The sequence below is a fragment of the Neoarius graeffei genome, chromosome 1, assembly GCF_027579695.1.
Source record: "Neoarius graeffei isolate fNeoGra1 chromosome 1, fNeoGra1.pri, whole genome shotgun sequence".
NCBI lineage: Eukaryota > Metazoa > Chordata > Actinopteri > Siluriformes > Ariidae > Neoarius > Neoarius graeffei.
The window spans coordinates 54,320,224-54,334,275 of NC_083569.1; the positions used below are offsets into that span (position 1 = coordinate 54,320,224).

General features: G+C 41.5%; 2 protein-coding genes across 7 annotated transcripts in view; one reads left to right on the forward strand and one right to left on the reverse strand.

The window, feature by feature from the left end:
* Window positions 1-3,265, forward strand: part of LOC132894629 (G protein pathway suppressor 2-like) — a 34,617-nt gene extending 31,352 nt beyond the window's left edge. For all 3 annotated transcript variants that reach the window (XM_060934709.1, XM_060934727.1, XM_060934718.1), the window contains one exon: window positions 1,943-3,265. In XM_060934709.1, the coding sequence (XP_060790692.1) occupies window positions 1,943-2,035 (93 nt within the window). In that variant the 3' untranslated portion in view covers window positions 2,036-3,265. The remainder of the gene's footprint in view (window positions 1-1,942) is intronic.
* A 1,586-nt stretch (window positions 3,266-4,851) lies between these two features.
* Window positions 4,852-10,202, reverse strand: LOC132894641 (eukaryotic translation initiation factor 5A-1). 4 transcript variants are annotated; one of them, XM_060934759.1, is made up of 6 exons: window positions 9,859-10,202; window positions 8,416-8,591; window positions 8,111-8,215; window positions 7,821-7,952; window positions 7,653-7,725; window positions 4,852-6,020 (listed from the first exon to the last, which is right to left on the reverse strand). In XM_060934759.1, the coding sequence occupies exons 2-5, from the start codon at window positions 8,581-8,583 to the stop codon at window positions 7,663-7,665; spliced, it is 468 nt and encodes a 155-aa protein (XP_060790742.1). In that variant the 5' UTR covers window positions 8,584-8,591; window positions 9,859-10,202; the 3' UTR covers window positions 4,852-6,020; window positions 7,653-7,662. The 4 variants fall into 4 exon arrangements, with proteins under 4 accessions (XP_060790742.1, XP_060790734.1, XP_060790723.1 ...); XM_060934751.1 differs by having other exon boundaries at window positions 4,852-5,961; window positions 9,859-10,201; XM_060934740.1 differs by having other exon boundaries at window positions 4,852-6,050; window positions 9,859-10,201.
* Window positions 10,203-14,052: the final 3,850 nt, after the last annotated feature.

Genomic DNA, 14,052 nt, shown 5'->3' on the forward strand with positions numbered 1-14,052 from the left:
TTAGAGAAGCTATAAAACTGACCTTCCTTTGAGCAGATTGAGTTTCTGGAGCATCACATTTGTGGGGTCGATTAAATGCTCAAAATGGCCAGAAACATGTCTCGACTATATTTTCTATTCATTTTGCAACTTATGGTGGGAAATAAAAGTGTGACTTTTCATGGAAAACACAAAATTGTCTGGGTGACCCCAACCTTTTGAACGGTAGTGTACATGTACATATATGTACATGCATACCGTACCAGGCAAAAGTTTAGACACACTTATTAATTACGATGAATGTGTGTCAATTTTTAACTGATACGAATTACTTCCTGTGCATATAATTAATATTTTATATAACACACACACCATTTCCAGAAAAGTTGGGGTATTTTCCAAAATGCAATAAAAACAAAAATAAACCTTTTATTTAACTGACAAAAGTACAAAGAAAAGATTTTCAATGGTTTGACTGACCAACTTTATTTATAAAATACAACTGAAGCTAGAATTTGATGTCTGCAACACACTCCTGTCGGGACAGAGGCAAAATAAGACTGAAAAGTTCATGGGATATTCAAGTAACACCATTTTGGAAGATTCCACAATAAGTAGGTTAACTGGTAACAGGTGAGGGTGTCATGATTGGGTATAAAAGGATCATGCACCAAAGACTCTGACTTTGCAAGCAAGGATGGGTCGTGGCTCACCCCTTTGTGCCAAAATTCATGAGAGAATTGTTAGTCAATTCAAAAAGAACATTTCTCAACGAAAGATTGCAGAGAATTTAGGTCATTCAGAATCTACAGTACATAATATTATGACAAGATTCAAGGAATTCGGAGACATCTCTGTGCGTAAAGAGCAAGGCTGGAAACCACTGTTGAATGTGTGTGGCACTGCCTGAGAAACCGTCACGCTAATGTGACAAATATAGCCACATGAGCTCAGGAGTACTTCGGAAAAACGTTGTTACTTCAGAGTCTGTCGCTGCGTCCAGAAATGCAACCTGAAACTGTATTACACAAGGAGGAAGCCATATATCAATTCTATGCAGAAACGGTGCTAATTTCTCTGGGCCCGAACTCGTCTCAGATGGACCGAAAGACAGTGAAAATGTGTGCTGTGGTCAGACAAGTCCACATCTGCTTGTTTGCAGGAAAACTGGATGTCGAGTTCTCCATGCCAAAGGTGAACAGGACCATCCAGTTTGTTATCAGAGAAAGGTGCAAAAGCCAGCATCAGGTGTGTGTGTGTGTGTGTGTGTGAAGGTACCATTGATGTGGAAGCATATATTGGAATTTTAGAGAGACATATGTTGCCATCAAGGCGATGTCTCTTCCTGGGAAGTCCATGCTTGTTTGAACAGGACAATGCTAGGCCTCATTCTGCACGGGCTACAACAGCATGGCTTCATAGACACAGAGTGCATGTGCTTGACTGGCCTGCTGCCAGTCCAGATCTTCCTCCTGTTGAGAATGTATGCCACATCATGAGGAGAATCAGACAACGGTGACCACGGACTGTTGAGCAGTTGAAGTCTTGTATCAAGCAAGAATAGACAAAAATTCCAATTTCAAAACTGCAACAATTAGTATCCTCAGATTCCATACGATGAAAAAGTGTTATTAAAAGGAAAGGTGATGTAACACAGTGGGAATAATGCCTCTGTCCCAACTTTTTTTGGGGCGTGTTGCAGGCATCAACTTCTCACTTTATTGATTTAAAAATACAAATAAGTTGGTCAGTAAAACTATTGAAAATATTTTGTTCTTTTGTCAGTTAAATAAAGGTTCACGTGAATTAACAAATCACAGATTTTTGTTTTCATTGCATTTTGGAAAATATCTCAACTTCTCTGGAAATAGTGTGTGTATGTGTGTGTGTTTAAGTTTATTTATTTTACAGGAATGCATTTTACTTACTTAACACTACTATTTCTGTGTGTATTTACTACCAGGCCCCATTTCAGAGCTCTCCTCAGCCAGCTCCCCGTCACACTTTCCTCTCCCACCCACAAGCTGGACAGAGATTCTATCACCATAGCAAGTAATCATAAGCAGAACATGGTGTTTTGGTTTTGTTTTGGGTTTTTTTTTAACTCATGTGGCCAGTAACCAAAATGACCATCACCCTGGGTTAGAAAGGGTCAAATAATGTTTGTAACTGTAGCGATCTGATTTGGATGGTCTCTAAAATGTAAATACACTTCATGTTGATTTATTTTGTGGCTTCTCTTAAAAATATTATATGGGGGAAAGGTTTCATCGATGAATCACTAGGGTTGTTTTTTTTTTTTTTTTGTATAATGGATACATTTGTTGTCAGAACTGATTTAAAGACATTTGTTCAGACTGAATAAAATTACATCTAAAACATGAACAGTACACAATTTTTGCATATCCTGTACATACTTTCATATTGACATGATTGATTGTTGTAAATAGATGTGTTGGATGCCAACTGGAAACATTTACAGGCAGATGTTTTTACCACTGTAGAGGACCTTGTTTTTAAACCAAAAGTATGTTTGACAACTGTGGCTAGATTTTTATTTGTACTAGAAGGTTCTTAGATAACTGAGTAACTTTTGCTGTCACCTGGCCAAAAGCTGTTCATTTTAGTCAATACAAAATCATTGGCAACCCTGAGGAAAACTAGAAAAAGACGACATCTTCGACAGTAAAATACGTTGTGGCTTATTCATGATTCAAGGGAGACTGCTCTGAATATTAAATCTGCACAACATTTCAAGATTCTCAGTAAGACTGGTCTGTACGAGACATCTCTGTGGTGCAAAAGTGTGCTTTTTTTTTTTTTTGGAGGGGGGGGTGCTGCTTACAATTTAGCCTAACCTGTCTTTGGTGAAATAGATTGTACTAAATTGTGCCTTGACCTCTGGCAAGGAAAAAGCCCCAAAGCATCAATTATCAATGAATATTCCATAAATAGTACTCCCTAGTTAACATGAGGTATGACATGTATTTGTTAGTCTTTTCATATCAAGCATAACAATTTGTGGAAAAGTTGTTTTAGGATGTCTGCCAACCAGGCTTCTCATCTCATCTCATTATCTGTAGCCAATTTATCCTGTTCTACAGGGTCGCAGGCAAGCGGGAGCCTATCCCAGCTGACTACGGGCGAAAGGCGGGGTACACCCTGGACAAGTCGCCAGGTCATCACAGGGCCGACACATAGACACAGACAACCATTCACACTCACATTCACACCTACGGTCAATTTAGAGTCACCAGTTAACCTAACCTGCATGTCTTTGGACTGTGGGGGAAACCGGAGCACCCGGAGGAAACCCACGCGGACACGGGGAGAACATGCAAACTCCACACAGAAAGGCCCTCGCCGGCCACGGGGCTCGAACCCGGACCTTCTTGCTGTGGGGCGACAGCGCTAACCACTACACCACTGTGCCGCCCCGTCACAATTTAGTAATGCGTATGTTTTAAAATCTATATTTTTCTGTAAGGCTGTTATAAGACAATGTCCATTGTTAAAAGTGCTATGCAAATAAACTGATTTAAAACAGAAAATAAAATTGTATGAAAACAACAGAAAAGCCCGGTTTTTTGTTTGTTTCCTTCCCCATTTTCTGATCCTGACAGCTGTTGTCAGCCTACATGCACGGCCGTCAAACACCTGACTGGCAGCTCAAAGAGCATGGAACAGTTTTGTTGTTTTCTGAAACATAGTGTTAATAAGGGAGGAGGGCATGAGTGCAGAAAAACTTGATCACATATTTCAGGTGAAACTTGCTTTAAAAGTTATACAAATTAACGTAGCTGTTGCAGCCCGTTATCTTGGAGAACATTCAAAGCCATCAATAGCAAACAGCAAGTTCATTCCTCCCTTGGCTCTGTAAGCTACTGCTGTAACTTTTTGGTAACGTAGTTGTATATGGGACATGCCCATGTGGACAACTTCTGGTTTCAGAAAATGAAAAAATGGGCTATTTTACAAAGGATAAAATGAAAATAGTCCTTTTTAAATTTTGTATATGCGGTTCCTAGGCAGGAACATGGAATATGACTTGTTTTAGCACTATTCGTTTTTGGATTTTGAAATGAAAATTAAAATGCTGGTTTTTCCATTCTCTCATTTGTTTCTGAAAGAAAAATAGAATGACCAAAATATACACACACCAATATTTCAGCTGAAAATAGTCTGAAAAAACCACTTTCTTTTTCCACGAGAAGAGAACAGTGCCACTCAGCACCTTATGAAGATACTATCGATCACTTTGCAGCCTCAACATTACTTGGAAATGTAATGTTTAAAAAAAAACTGTTTACAGTAGAATCACCTGAAAATCCCCCACATCAAGTTTTCACACTTTGATGCAACCAGATAGTAACACCTGCATCGTGGGAACCGCTATCATTACATCCTGATACAATCCTTAAAACAGAATTGGTGGAAATGCTTGTTTTCCAACCTTTCAGTGGTTCTGGACAATTAAATTTTTTTCTTGATATTTTTTAAATGGTAAATTACAAACAGGCAAAACCACACAAGCCTACTGCTTACCCAGTTTCACATTTAAGCTTGCAGGTGCATTGCTAGAACAGCAGTTGATGCATGCAAGTTTATTTTTATCATTCTCCTCTCAATCAGTTCAAAATCATCTTTTTATAACTTCACTTCCTACCCCAGAGCACTTAGAATAAAGCCACACTACATTTCCTTACAACTATTATTATTCCAATCTATTTTAATGAGGTTTAAATAGCTTTTTATTCAGGTAAATACAAATATTTTGCTTGTTTTCATCAAGAGTTCCAGTAATTCTGTACAATGTCAGCATAAAACTGTGTTGCAACTAATGAATGCCCATCAGACACCAAAACAAAAGGCAACATGTAGGTGCTCATTTTAATATTAGGGTATGAGTATCTCTTGGTTTAATACAGCTGTTTATCACAGTCAGGGTACAAACAAAGGTTTTGCTTAGGTAATATGAAAGTAAAAAGAAAAATGATCTTAACACCAAGTTCAGATATGAGCCAGCATAGACAGCCAAACCCATAGGGATCAGGATTCACCAAATTAAAATGATCATTGGAGAATAAACCCCTTTTAAAAGGTGGTAAGGGAATGATGGTTGTAGATCATGATTATCTCTTAGCCTGAGAGTGTACAGAGACCAAAATCATTGCTATACTCCCCCGATATTCAATTTCTGTTGTTTTGCTTAAGGAACAGTGTGACACCCCCCCATCAATGAACCTATTCAGACAATCATTAAGACTACAGCGCTCAACATTTGGTGAAACCATTATTCTACATGAAAACAGTCTTAAATTTGACTAATGTTTAAAAAAAAAAAAAGTGTAAACAGGACATTTCATTAACCTTTTTACTTTCACTAAATACACCAGTTTACTCTGAGGATGGCTTCTCAATTTTTTTTATATCGACTACCCAAAGATAAAGGAGTGGGAGAAGAGACCACAGCACATCCCATTAGCCATGGTGGTTGTCTTTTACCACAGTGCCTATATGAGAACTGGCCTCTGCGCTTAAACAGCCCGATTTAAAATGGCAAAAGAAGGGTGGTAATTGGGACAAATATCAATATTTAAAAAAAAAAAAAAAAAGTGAAAAAAACAAGCCAAAGGCAAAATGAGAACAGGACACTCATGTTAGTATAATACATATGATGTGCCTTTACAGTTCCCAAAGCTAGAGCTCATGTGTCATTCTGCCTTTTTTTTTTCCTCTAATATATACATTCAAAATATTGTTGATTAATGTATATTCAGTGTATTTACAGAGATATTTGTCCTTTTGCAACCATTTCCAATTATTTATTCTCTTGTAAATTTTCCAACCCAAAGACAGGCTAAAGTACGTAAAGAAGGGGAGAGAACAAAGAAAATTAAAAGAAAAAAAAAATCAGAGGGAATAGCATTGCTGAGGCGTAATTCTCTCCTTCTGTCCAGGTCCAGTGCATCTTGCCAATACCTGAGAGAAAGTGAGAAAGGGAAGGCAGAGGAAGAACAGGCAGGAGTAAGGGTGCAAGTCTGAATGAAAAACAAAGGGGTCAAATATAACTAAGAAAAAAAGGGGGGAAAATGTATATAAAGAGAAAAATTTACAATTAAAAAGATCAGAAGGAAAGGAAGGGAACATGGACAGCATGAGTAACTAGAATTGGTCAAAAACTTAATTTGTCTTATTACTATAAATCCAGAATGACACTTTTGATTTCTGATCAATTTTTCAGCTAGCTGGAAGGAGAGGTTTAGAAAGGTCCAAGTGTGCAAGCATTATCAATCAGGTGGTTAAACAATAAAGCTTATACACTTATCAAAATTAGCAAACACGCTCAGGAAAGTGAGTTACGTTGCTGTTACAGTGGCACATATGAGGCAACAAGAGAAAAGAGAGTCAGTTCTTGAAGTTGGCGTTGGAAGCAGGAAAAATTGGAACGCGTAAGGATCTGAGCAACTTTGACAAGGGCCAAACTGCGATGGCAAGATGACTGGGTCTGAGCATCTCCAAAATGGCACATCCTGTGGGGTGTTCCCAGGATGCAGTGGTTAGTACCTACCAAAAACAACCGATGCACTGGCATCAAAGGTTCACTGATTTGCATGGAGTACGAAGGCTAGCCCATATGGTCCAGTCGCACAGAAGAGCTACTATAGCACAAACTGCTAAAGTTAATGCTGACGCCTTTGTTTTAGCCAGCATCAACTTTTCCAGCAGTTTGTGCTACAGTAGCTCTTCTGTGGGACTTGACCATATAGGCTAGCCTTTGTGCCCCATGCGACTCAATAAGCCTTCGACACCCATGACCTTGTTGTCGGTTGTGTCGCTCAGGGGTGGGCTTCCCAAAAGCATCGCAGCACAAAGATAATCGTTAAATGGTAGAGTGAGCAGCACAATGAACACACTCTCCTAGTTAAGATGCTCTTAGCATTAAGAGGCTTTTGGGAAACCCACCCACCCCTGATCCTTACGCTTGCTCATTTTTCCTGGTTCCAACACATCAAGAACTGATTGTTCTATCCCACCCCTCGACAGGTGCCATTGTAACAGTGTAATTCACTTCACATGTCAGAGTTATTAATTTTATGGCTGATCAGTGTACACACTGCGCCTACAGGTAAAGTCATCCCAAATACACCACTGATTAAGGGTTAATAGCTTCTGTATAGCAGCCACCTTTGGATGCTTTACTAATTTAACAGTTAACCCCACCATGTTAACAGAACAAATGCAATACAGGTTGTACAAAATACAGAACATCCCATGTACAATTTGTTCATCCATCATGCCCGTTACAGTGTACAGAACCATGTGAATACAAAGAATGTGTTACCATCTGTGTTACTATGGTAGTCATGCAAGCACCAGTGTGCAAAGAGCAAATAGTCCTGTCCCCCCCTCCCTTTTAAATAGTGAAATCTATACACTGTTGTACAGAAACGTATACCTAGAATACAGACAAGTGAACACGCTGAAGAGGTTTTGAACTAAATAGTATATTTTATTGAAATGACCACACGGATAATTTTGTGACTGGAAAAAAATTAAACTGCTGGAATACAACGTTAAGACTTGGATTAGTGCTTTGCTGTTGGCACACTAGTGTAGCAGTTACTCTCTAGGCAGGTGAGCATGCATGCGCACACAAGAGCTCCATGTACCTGCTGCGTTTTATTTAGTCATGGCTTTAATGGCCACTGCAGCCTCCTCGTTCATTGCAGATAGGACACTGATCTGAAAAACACAGGCAAAGAAAGCAATTGGTCCACCAGAGTTACACAAGTGTTCTTACAAAGTAGTGTGGCTGACGTATTCAAAAAGACACTTACCAGTATCTCCTCTCCAGCTTCATACTTGCTCTCGATCTCTTTGCCCAAGTCTCCCTCAGGAATTCTCAAGTCTTCTCTGACCTCACCACTATCCTGGAGCAGAGACAGGTAGCCATCCGTGATGCCAATCAACTGTGGATAGGAGCAGGATTCAAGAGAGGGTAAGAAACATCCCGTATTTCTTATAGTGGCTGTTTAGAAATAACGTACAACTCTCAAAGTGGAAAGGTTAATAATTCAGTCCACTCATTCCTCTAAAAGATGCTCAGTGGTTTCAGACACCCCCTTACCTGATAGTCCATTCTCTTGATGTTGGGGACATCCATATTGTGAGTTGAGGGACAGATATCTTCATATTTTTTGCCAGTAAAGATATCAATGCCAACCATGTGGACCTGTTAAGAGTTAAAGAGCTTCATTTAGACACCCTTTCGCATCTTCTGCATGGCATCCACACAACTATCGGTTAATTCAGTAACGCATAGTATGCAAGACGATGCATTTATTCAGTTCATCCGGAACGCCCTAGTATCTCCTACAGCTTCTGAAGGAGATTTACGAGCTCAACACGGTTTCACTACATCTAGTCAGTCACCTTTGCGTGTCCGTGTTTGCCAGTTTTGGAAGTTGACATCTCGACAATCTTGCATGGTCGACCTTTCAGCACCACAAAGCCATTCTTGCGCAGGGCGGAACACTGCATGGGGTAGGTGGTGGAAGCCCCAGCATCACCTGTCGTGAAGTCCAAATCTGCATCTGCCATTTTGTATCCTGAAGCCAGACAAACATTAAACATACATTGAGGAGAAGAAAAAAAAAGTACATCCTGTTAATTGAGATAAAAGAGGTGATTATGGTAGAATAACATATTAAAAAAAAAAAAAAGTGGGAAGTTTGCCAAGCTGCACGTGGTTTTTCAATTTTATCGACGACTTCGGTGTCAATTTTTTTTTTTTTTAAATAGCTTTTAGCCAGCCTGAGGTTTTTATAAATAAAATGACTCGAGTATAAAACTGAATAGTAGCTATTCCAGCCCTCTAGCTCTAGTGCTAAATTGGGTAACACAGGCATGGCACCTGTTAGCCATGTTGCTGCTGGAGAAAACCCTTAAAACTATACTTTCCTCTAAAAATAAAATGATTGTAAACTAGTTAGTTTAGAGTAATCTGTGTAGTCGGAGATTCACCAGCAGGAAGTGGTGGACAGACTGAATGAAATAACGCCTGCAGTGGCGGTGGACGTCGGCGCTCACGTGTCGAGGAAGAGGGCCCAAACGTCAAGTCATGCTGCCTGTCCATGCTGTCAACAAGCCTGTTAGCATGTCGGGACAGCCTGTCAAGCGGTTTTAAATTTTTTATTAGACTCAATATGATCGTTTTGACATTTGGGCCCAGAAACAAAACCGGTCATATTATTTTCCATTTCCAGGTTGTGTAGTAGCAATGCTAGCTTAGCTATGCTAACATGCTAAACAGTCTGGTGAGACCAGAAGGCCCACTAGAGAGCGAGTTTACACACTAAACAAAGCGTGTTGAACCGAACCCAGGCCTACTTGAGTCCAACACCGAGCTGAAAACACAGGCGCTAACTTTAGCCTGGAAGCTAACACGAGGTTTAGTGCTGTAAAGGCGGCGCTAATCCGGGACACGCTGCTGCTGCATGGCCCAGCCATGGGCTTCAAACTATCATCCTAGTCATTTGACCTCTTGCCAGATCTCACGTTTTAACCCGAATAACATGTTCACATGTGTACTGGTTTACATTTTACAGTTCCGCAAAGTTGAACTTGAGGCCTAGAGAAATTTTGTTGTCGTCATCCTGACATTCCTATCTTAAAAAAAAAAACAGCCATAACTACAGGTTTCGGCCCACTCCCTCCCTCACTCACTCACTCACTCAGAACCGCTTTGTGTGAAGTTAGTGCTGTTTAGTGTGAAATAAGAGTCGCTGTAATGGATCCGGATCTAGATGCTTGGAAGGAAGAGACTCCAAAGCGAGCCCGCGCCATGTTACCAAGGCTCCAATTCTGTTTACTCACCCAATCTGCGATCTTTTCCTCCCTCGCCGTTACCGGGGCAATCCACCAACTGACTTAACCTCGCTAGCTAGCTCACTTTTACACTGCTCGCTTATCGTGGCTGCGCACTCACACTCACTGCAACCCCCTGTTCTGCCTTAAATCAGCTCTTTGGACGCTACCGTCATTCCAGAGGCTTTAACAACACGCACAGGTCAGGAGCCGACAAAAAAAAGAAAGAAAGTGTGAGCACTGAACTCACACTCCGCCTCGCTTTTCTGCTTCACTCTCTTTGACTCAGCCGCACATAGCCATGAAAACGAACCTCGGCAGTTTCCTCTTCACTGCGCATGCGCGCTAGTACTTCGCTCTTTAAATTCCGGCTCGGGCGGGGCGCATGTGCGTGCATGCGCGTGCGCGCGCCCTCTTGGCTTCCTCGTGGCTGCTGTGTGCTCCGTTAGCGTAAAGCCAGAGGGAGGCGGATCGCCCTACCGGTTTCTCAATAATACCGGCGAGAGGGAATTTTTAAAGTGGTTTGTGTTGACTTTATACTAAATATGTCCGATTCGCTTCCTCTCTGTAGTCTGGATTCTCCCACGTTGGAGCCGCTGGTTCGGGGCGGAAATATACGGCAAAACCAGATTCCTCAAAAATTTTACGTAGCCTGTGTTACGCACGCCACGATTCCTCATTTTCAGACATGCGCATTAACGTCTTCTTCACGAGCACATGTCTCATCTCATCTCATTATCTGTAGCCGCTTTATCCTGTTCTACAGGGTCACAGGCGAGCTGGAGCCTATCCCAGCTGACTACGGGCGAAAGGCGGGGTACACCCTGGACAAGTCGCCAGGTCATCACAGGGCTGACACATAGACACAGACACCCATTCACACTCACATTCACACCTACGCTCAATTTAGAGTCACCAGTTAACCTAACCTGCATGTCTTTGGACTGTGGAGGAAACCCTTGCAGACACGGGGAGAACATGCAAACTCCGCACAGAAAGGCCTTCGCCGGCCACAGGGCTCGAACCCGGACCTTCTTGCTGTGAGGCGACAGTGCTAACCACTACACCACTGTGCCACCCCCATATTATCATTATTATTATTATCCATCTATCCATGATCTGTAGCCGCCTATCCTGTTCTACAGGGTCGCAGGGAAGCTGGAGCCTATCCCAGCTGACTATGGGTGAGAGGCAGGGTACACCCTGGACAAGTCGCCAAATCATCGCAGGGCTGACACATGGAGACAACCATTTACACTCACACCTACAGTCAATTTAGAGCCGCCAATTAACCTAACCTGCATGTCTTTGGACTGTGGGGGAAACTGGAGCACCCGGAGGAAACCCACGCGGATACAGGGAGAACATGCAAACTCCACACAGAAAGGCCCTCTCCGGCCGCTGGGCTCAAACCCAGGACTTTCTTGCTGGGAGGCGACAGTGCTAACCACTACACCACCGTGCCGCCCCAAAGAATGAATCTTTCTTTGTTTTTCTTGCAAACACAGGAAACAGAAAGCTATTGAATAACCTAAATGTAGGCCATAAGGCATGGTCATGGTCGGCCCAGTGGGGGTAGTCTGTGGTTGTTTGGGTAAATATAGCCGTGTGAAACATGAGTCTGGCGAACTTTTCTTGGTAGAAGGGGGTAGAGGTAGGGAGGCTCAGGACAGGTCTTTTCCTCAACCCAACACTAGAGCTTGCTGTCAGTGATTTGGCTCAGACTCTGGGTCTAATTTATCACTGACGAGTGGATATGTGCTTAGCAGATGGCTGGTGCATTGCAGTGTATGGATGATACAGCTCTGTTTGTTATTATGACACATTATCATGTATTTTTTTTTTTGAATAACATGAAATTATTCTGGAGATGAATGTGATGTTGAATAAAGCATGATGGATTCTACAGTGTTGAACCTGTAAACAGAGATGTCAGGTGTGTGCAAAAAAGGAAAGACCTGAAGATGCAGGAGATACACACCAAAACAAATTACAAAGAGTATACACTGATTTTCATTGTTCACCCGACATCATGCATACAATGTGGAAAATATGAAATTGATCTCTCTCTCTCACACACACACACACACACACACGAGAGAGCTATTATACGGTCACGCAAATATATGAAGTTTATCTTCAAGTGGTGAATATATACCACAAATGAGTGAAATATTTTCAACATGAAATAATATTTAGATATGCCTATATTATATAGGCACATTCAAAAAAATATGCAAGTTATTCAAAAGAAGTTAAATTTTGAACTGGATCATCATTTTGACAACGCACATCTAGTCAGTGGGAAAACACTGGAAGTGATGTCATCGGAGTGAAGATATCTGGAATTATATCCCTCATCAAAAAATTCCCGTGCAGGGATTGGCCAAGGATGGCTCATGTGACATAAAATAGTTCCACTATTGATTAAGCAATGTATCTTGTGATGTCAAAAAAAATAGATATCATATGAGTCAGTCATGGTATATCCTGGATATACAGTGGTGCTTGAAAGTTTGTGAACCCTTTAGAATTTTCTATATTTCTGCATAAATATGACCTAGGGCAGCACGGTGGTGTAGTGGTTAGCGCTGTCGCCTCACAGCAAGAAGGTCCTGGGTTCGAGGGCCTTTCTGTGTGGAGTTTGCATGTTGTCCGCGTGGGTTTCCTCCGGGTGCTCCGGTTTCCCTCACAGTCCAAAGACATGCAGGTTAGGTTAACTGGTGACTCTAAATTGACCGTAGGTGTGAATGTGAGTGTGAATGGTTGTCTGTGTCTATGTGTCAGCCCTGTGATGACCTGGCGACTTGTACCCCGCCTTTCGCCCGTAGTCAGCTGGGATAGGCTCCAGCTTGCCTGCGACCCTGTAGAAGGATAAAGCGGCTAGAGATAATGAGATGAGAAGAAATATGACCTAAAACATCATCAGATTTTCACACAAGTCCTAAAAGTAGATAAAGGGAACCCAGTTAAACAAATGAGACAAAAATATTATACTTGGTCATTTATTTATTGAGGAAAATGATCCATTATTACATATCTGTGAGTGGCAAAAGTATGTGAACCTTTGCTTTCAGTATCTGGTGTGAACCCCTTGTGCAGCAATAACTGCAGCTAAACGTTTCTGGTAACTGTTGATCAGTCCTGCACACCGGCTTGGAGGAATTTTAGCCCATTTCTCCGTACAGAACAGCTTCAACTCTGGGATGTTGGTGGGTTTCCTCGCATGAACTGCTCGCTTCAGGTCCTTCCACAACATTTCGATTGGATTAAGGTCAGGACTTTGACTTGGGCATTCCAAAACATTCACTTTATTCTTCTTTAGCCATTCTTTGGTAGAACGACTTGTGTGCTTAGGGTCGTTGTCTTGCTGCATGACCCACCTTCTCTTGAGATTCAGTTCATGGACAGATGTCCTGACATTTTCCTTTCGAATTCGCTGGTATAATTCAGAATTCATTGTTCCATCAATGATGGCAAGCCGTCCTGGCCCAGATGCAGCAAAACAGGCCCAAACCATGATACTACCACCACCATGTTTCACAGATGGGATAAGGTTCTTATGCTGGAATGCTGTGTTTTCCTTTCTCCAAATATAATGCTTCTCATTTAAAGCAAAAAGTTCTATTTTGGTCTCATCCGTCCACAAAACATTTTTTCCAATAGCCTTCTGGCTTGTCCACGTGATCTTGAGAAAACTGCAGACGAGCCGCCCATAGTCAGTTGGGATAGGCTCCAGCTTGTCTGCGACCCTGTTGGACAGGATAAGTGGCTACAGATAATGGATGGATGGGATGGTTTAACTGGGTTCTCTTTATCTACTTTTAGGACTTGTGTGAAAATCTGATTATGTTTTAGGTCATGTTTATGCAGAAATATAGAAAATTCTAAAGGGTTCACAAACTTTCAAGCACCACTGTATATATACCCAGAACCAGCACCATGTAGATCATGTAAAAAAAAAAAAAAAGGTTTTGCAGCATGAGGTCTCATGTCTGATCCAGTTTCTGTTGGTGAAATTTTGTTCCAGCTGAACAAGCACACTTTGCATTTTCTCTGTGGAAATGCAGTCTAGTTCCAGCTTGTGCCTTCTTTTTAGCATCATTGTGGCATTTACATGCTACACAATGAGGCATGCTTATATAAAAACTGATAAATTTGGTAAAATACTTGTAAAACTGGGCGGCACGGTGGTGTAGTGGT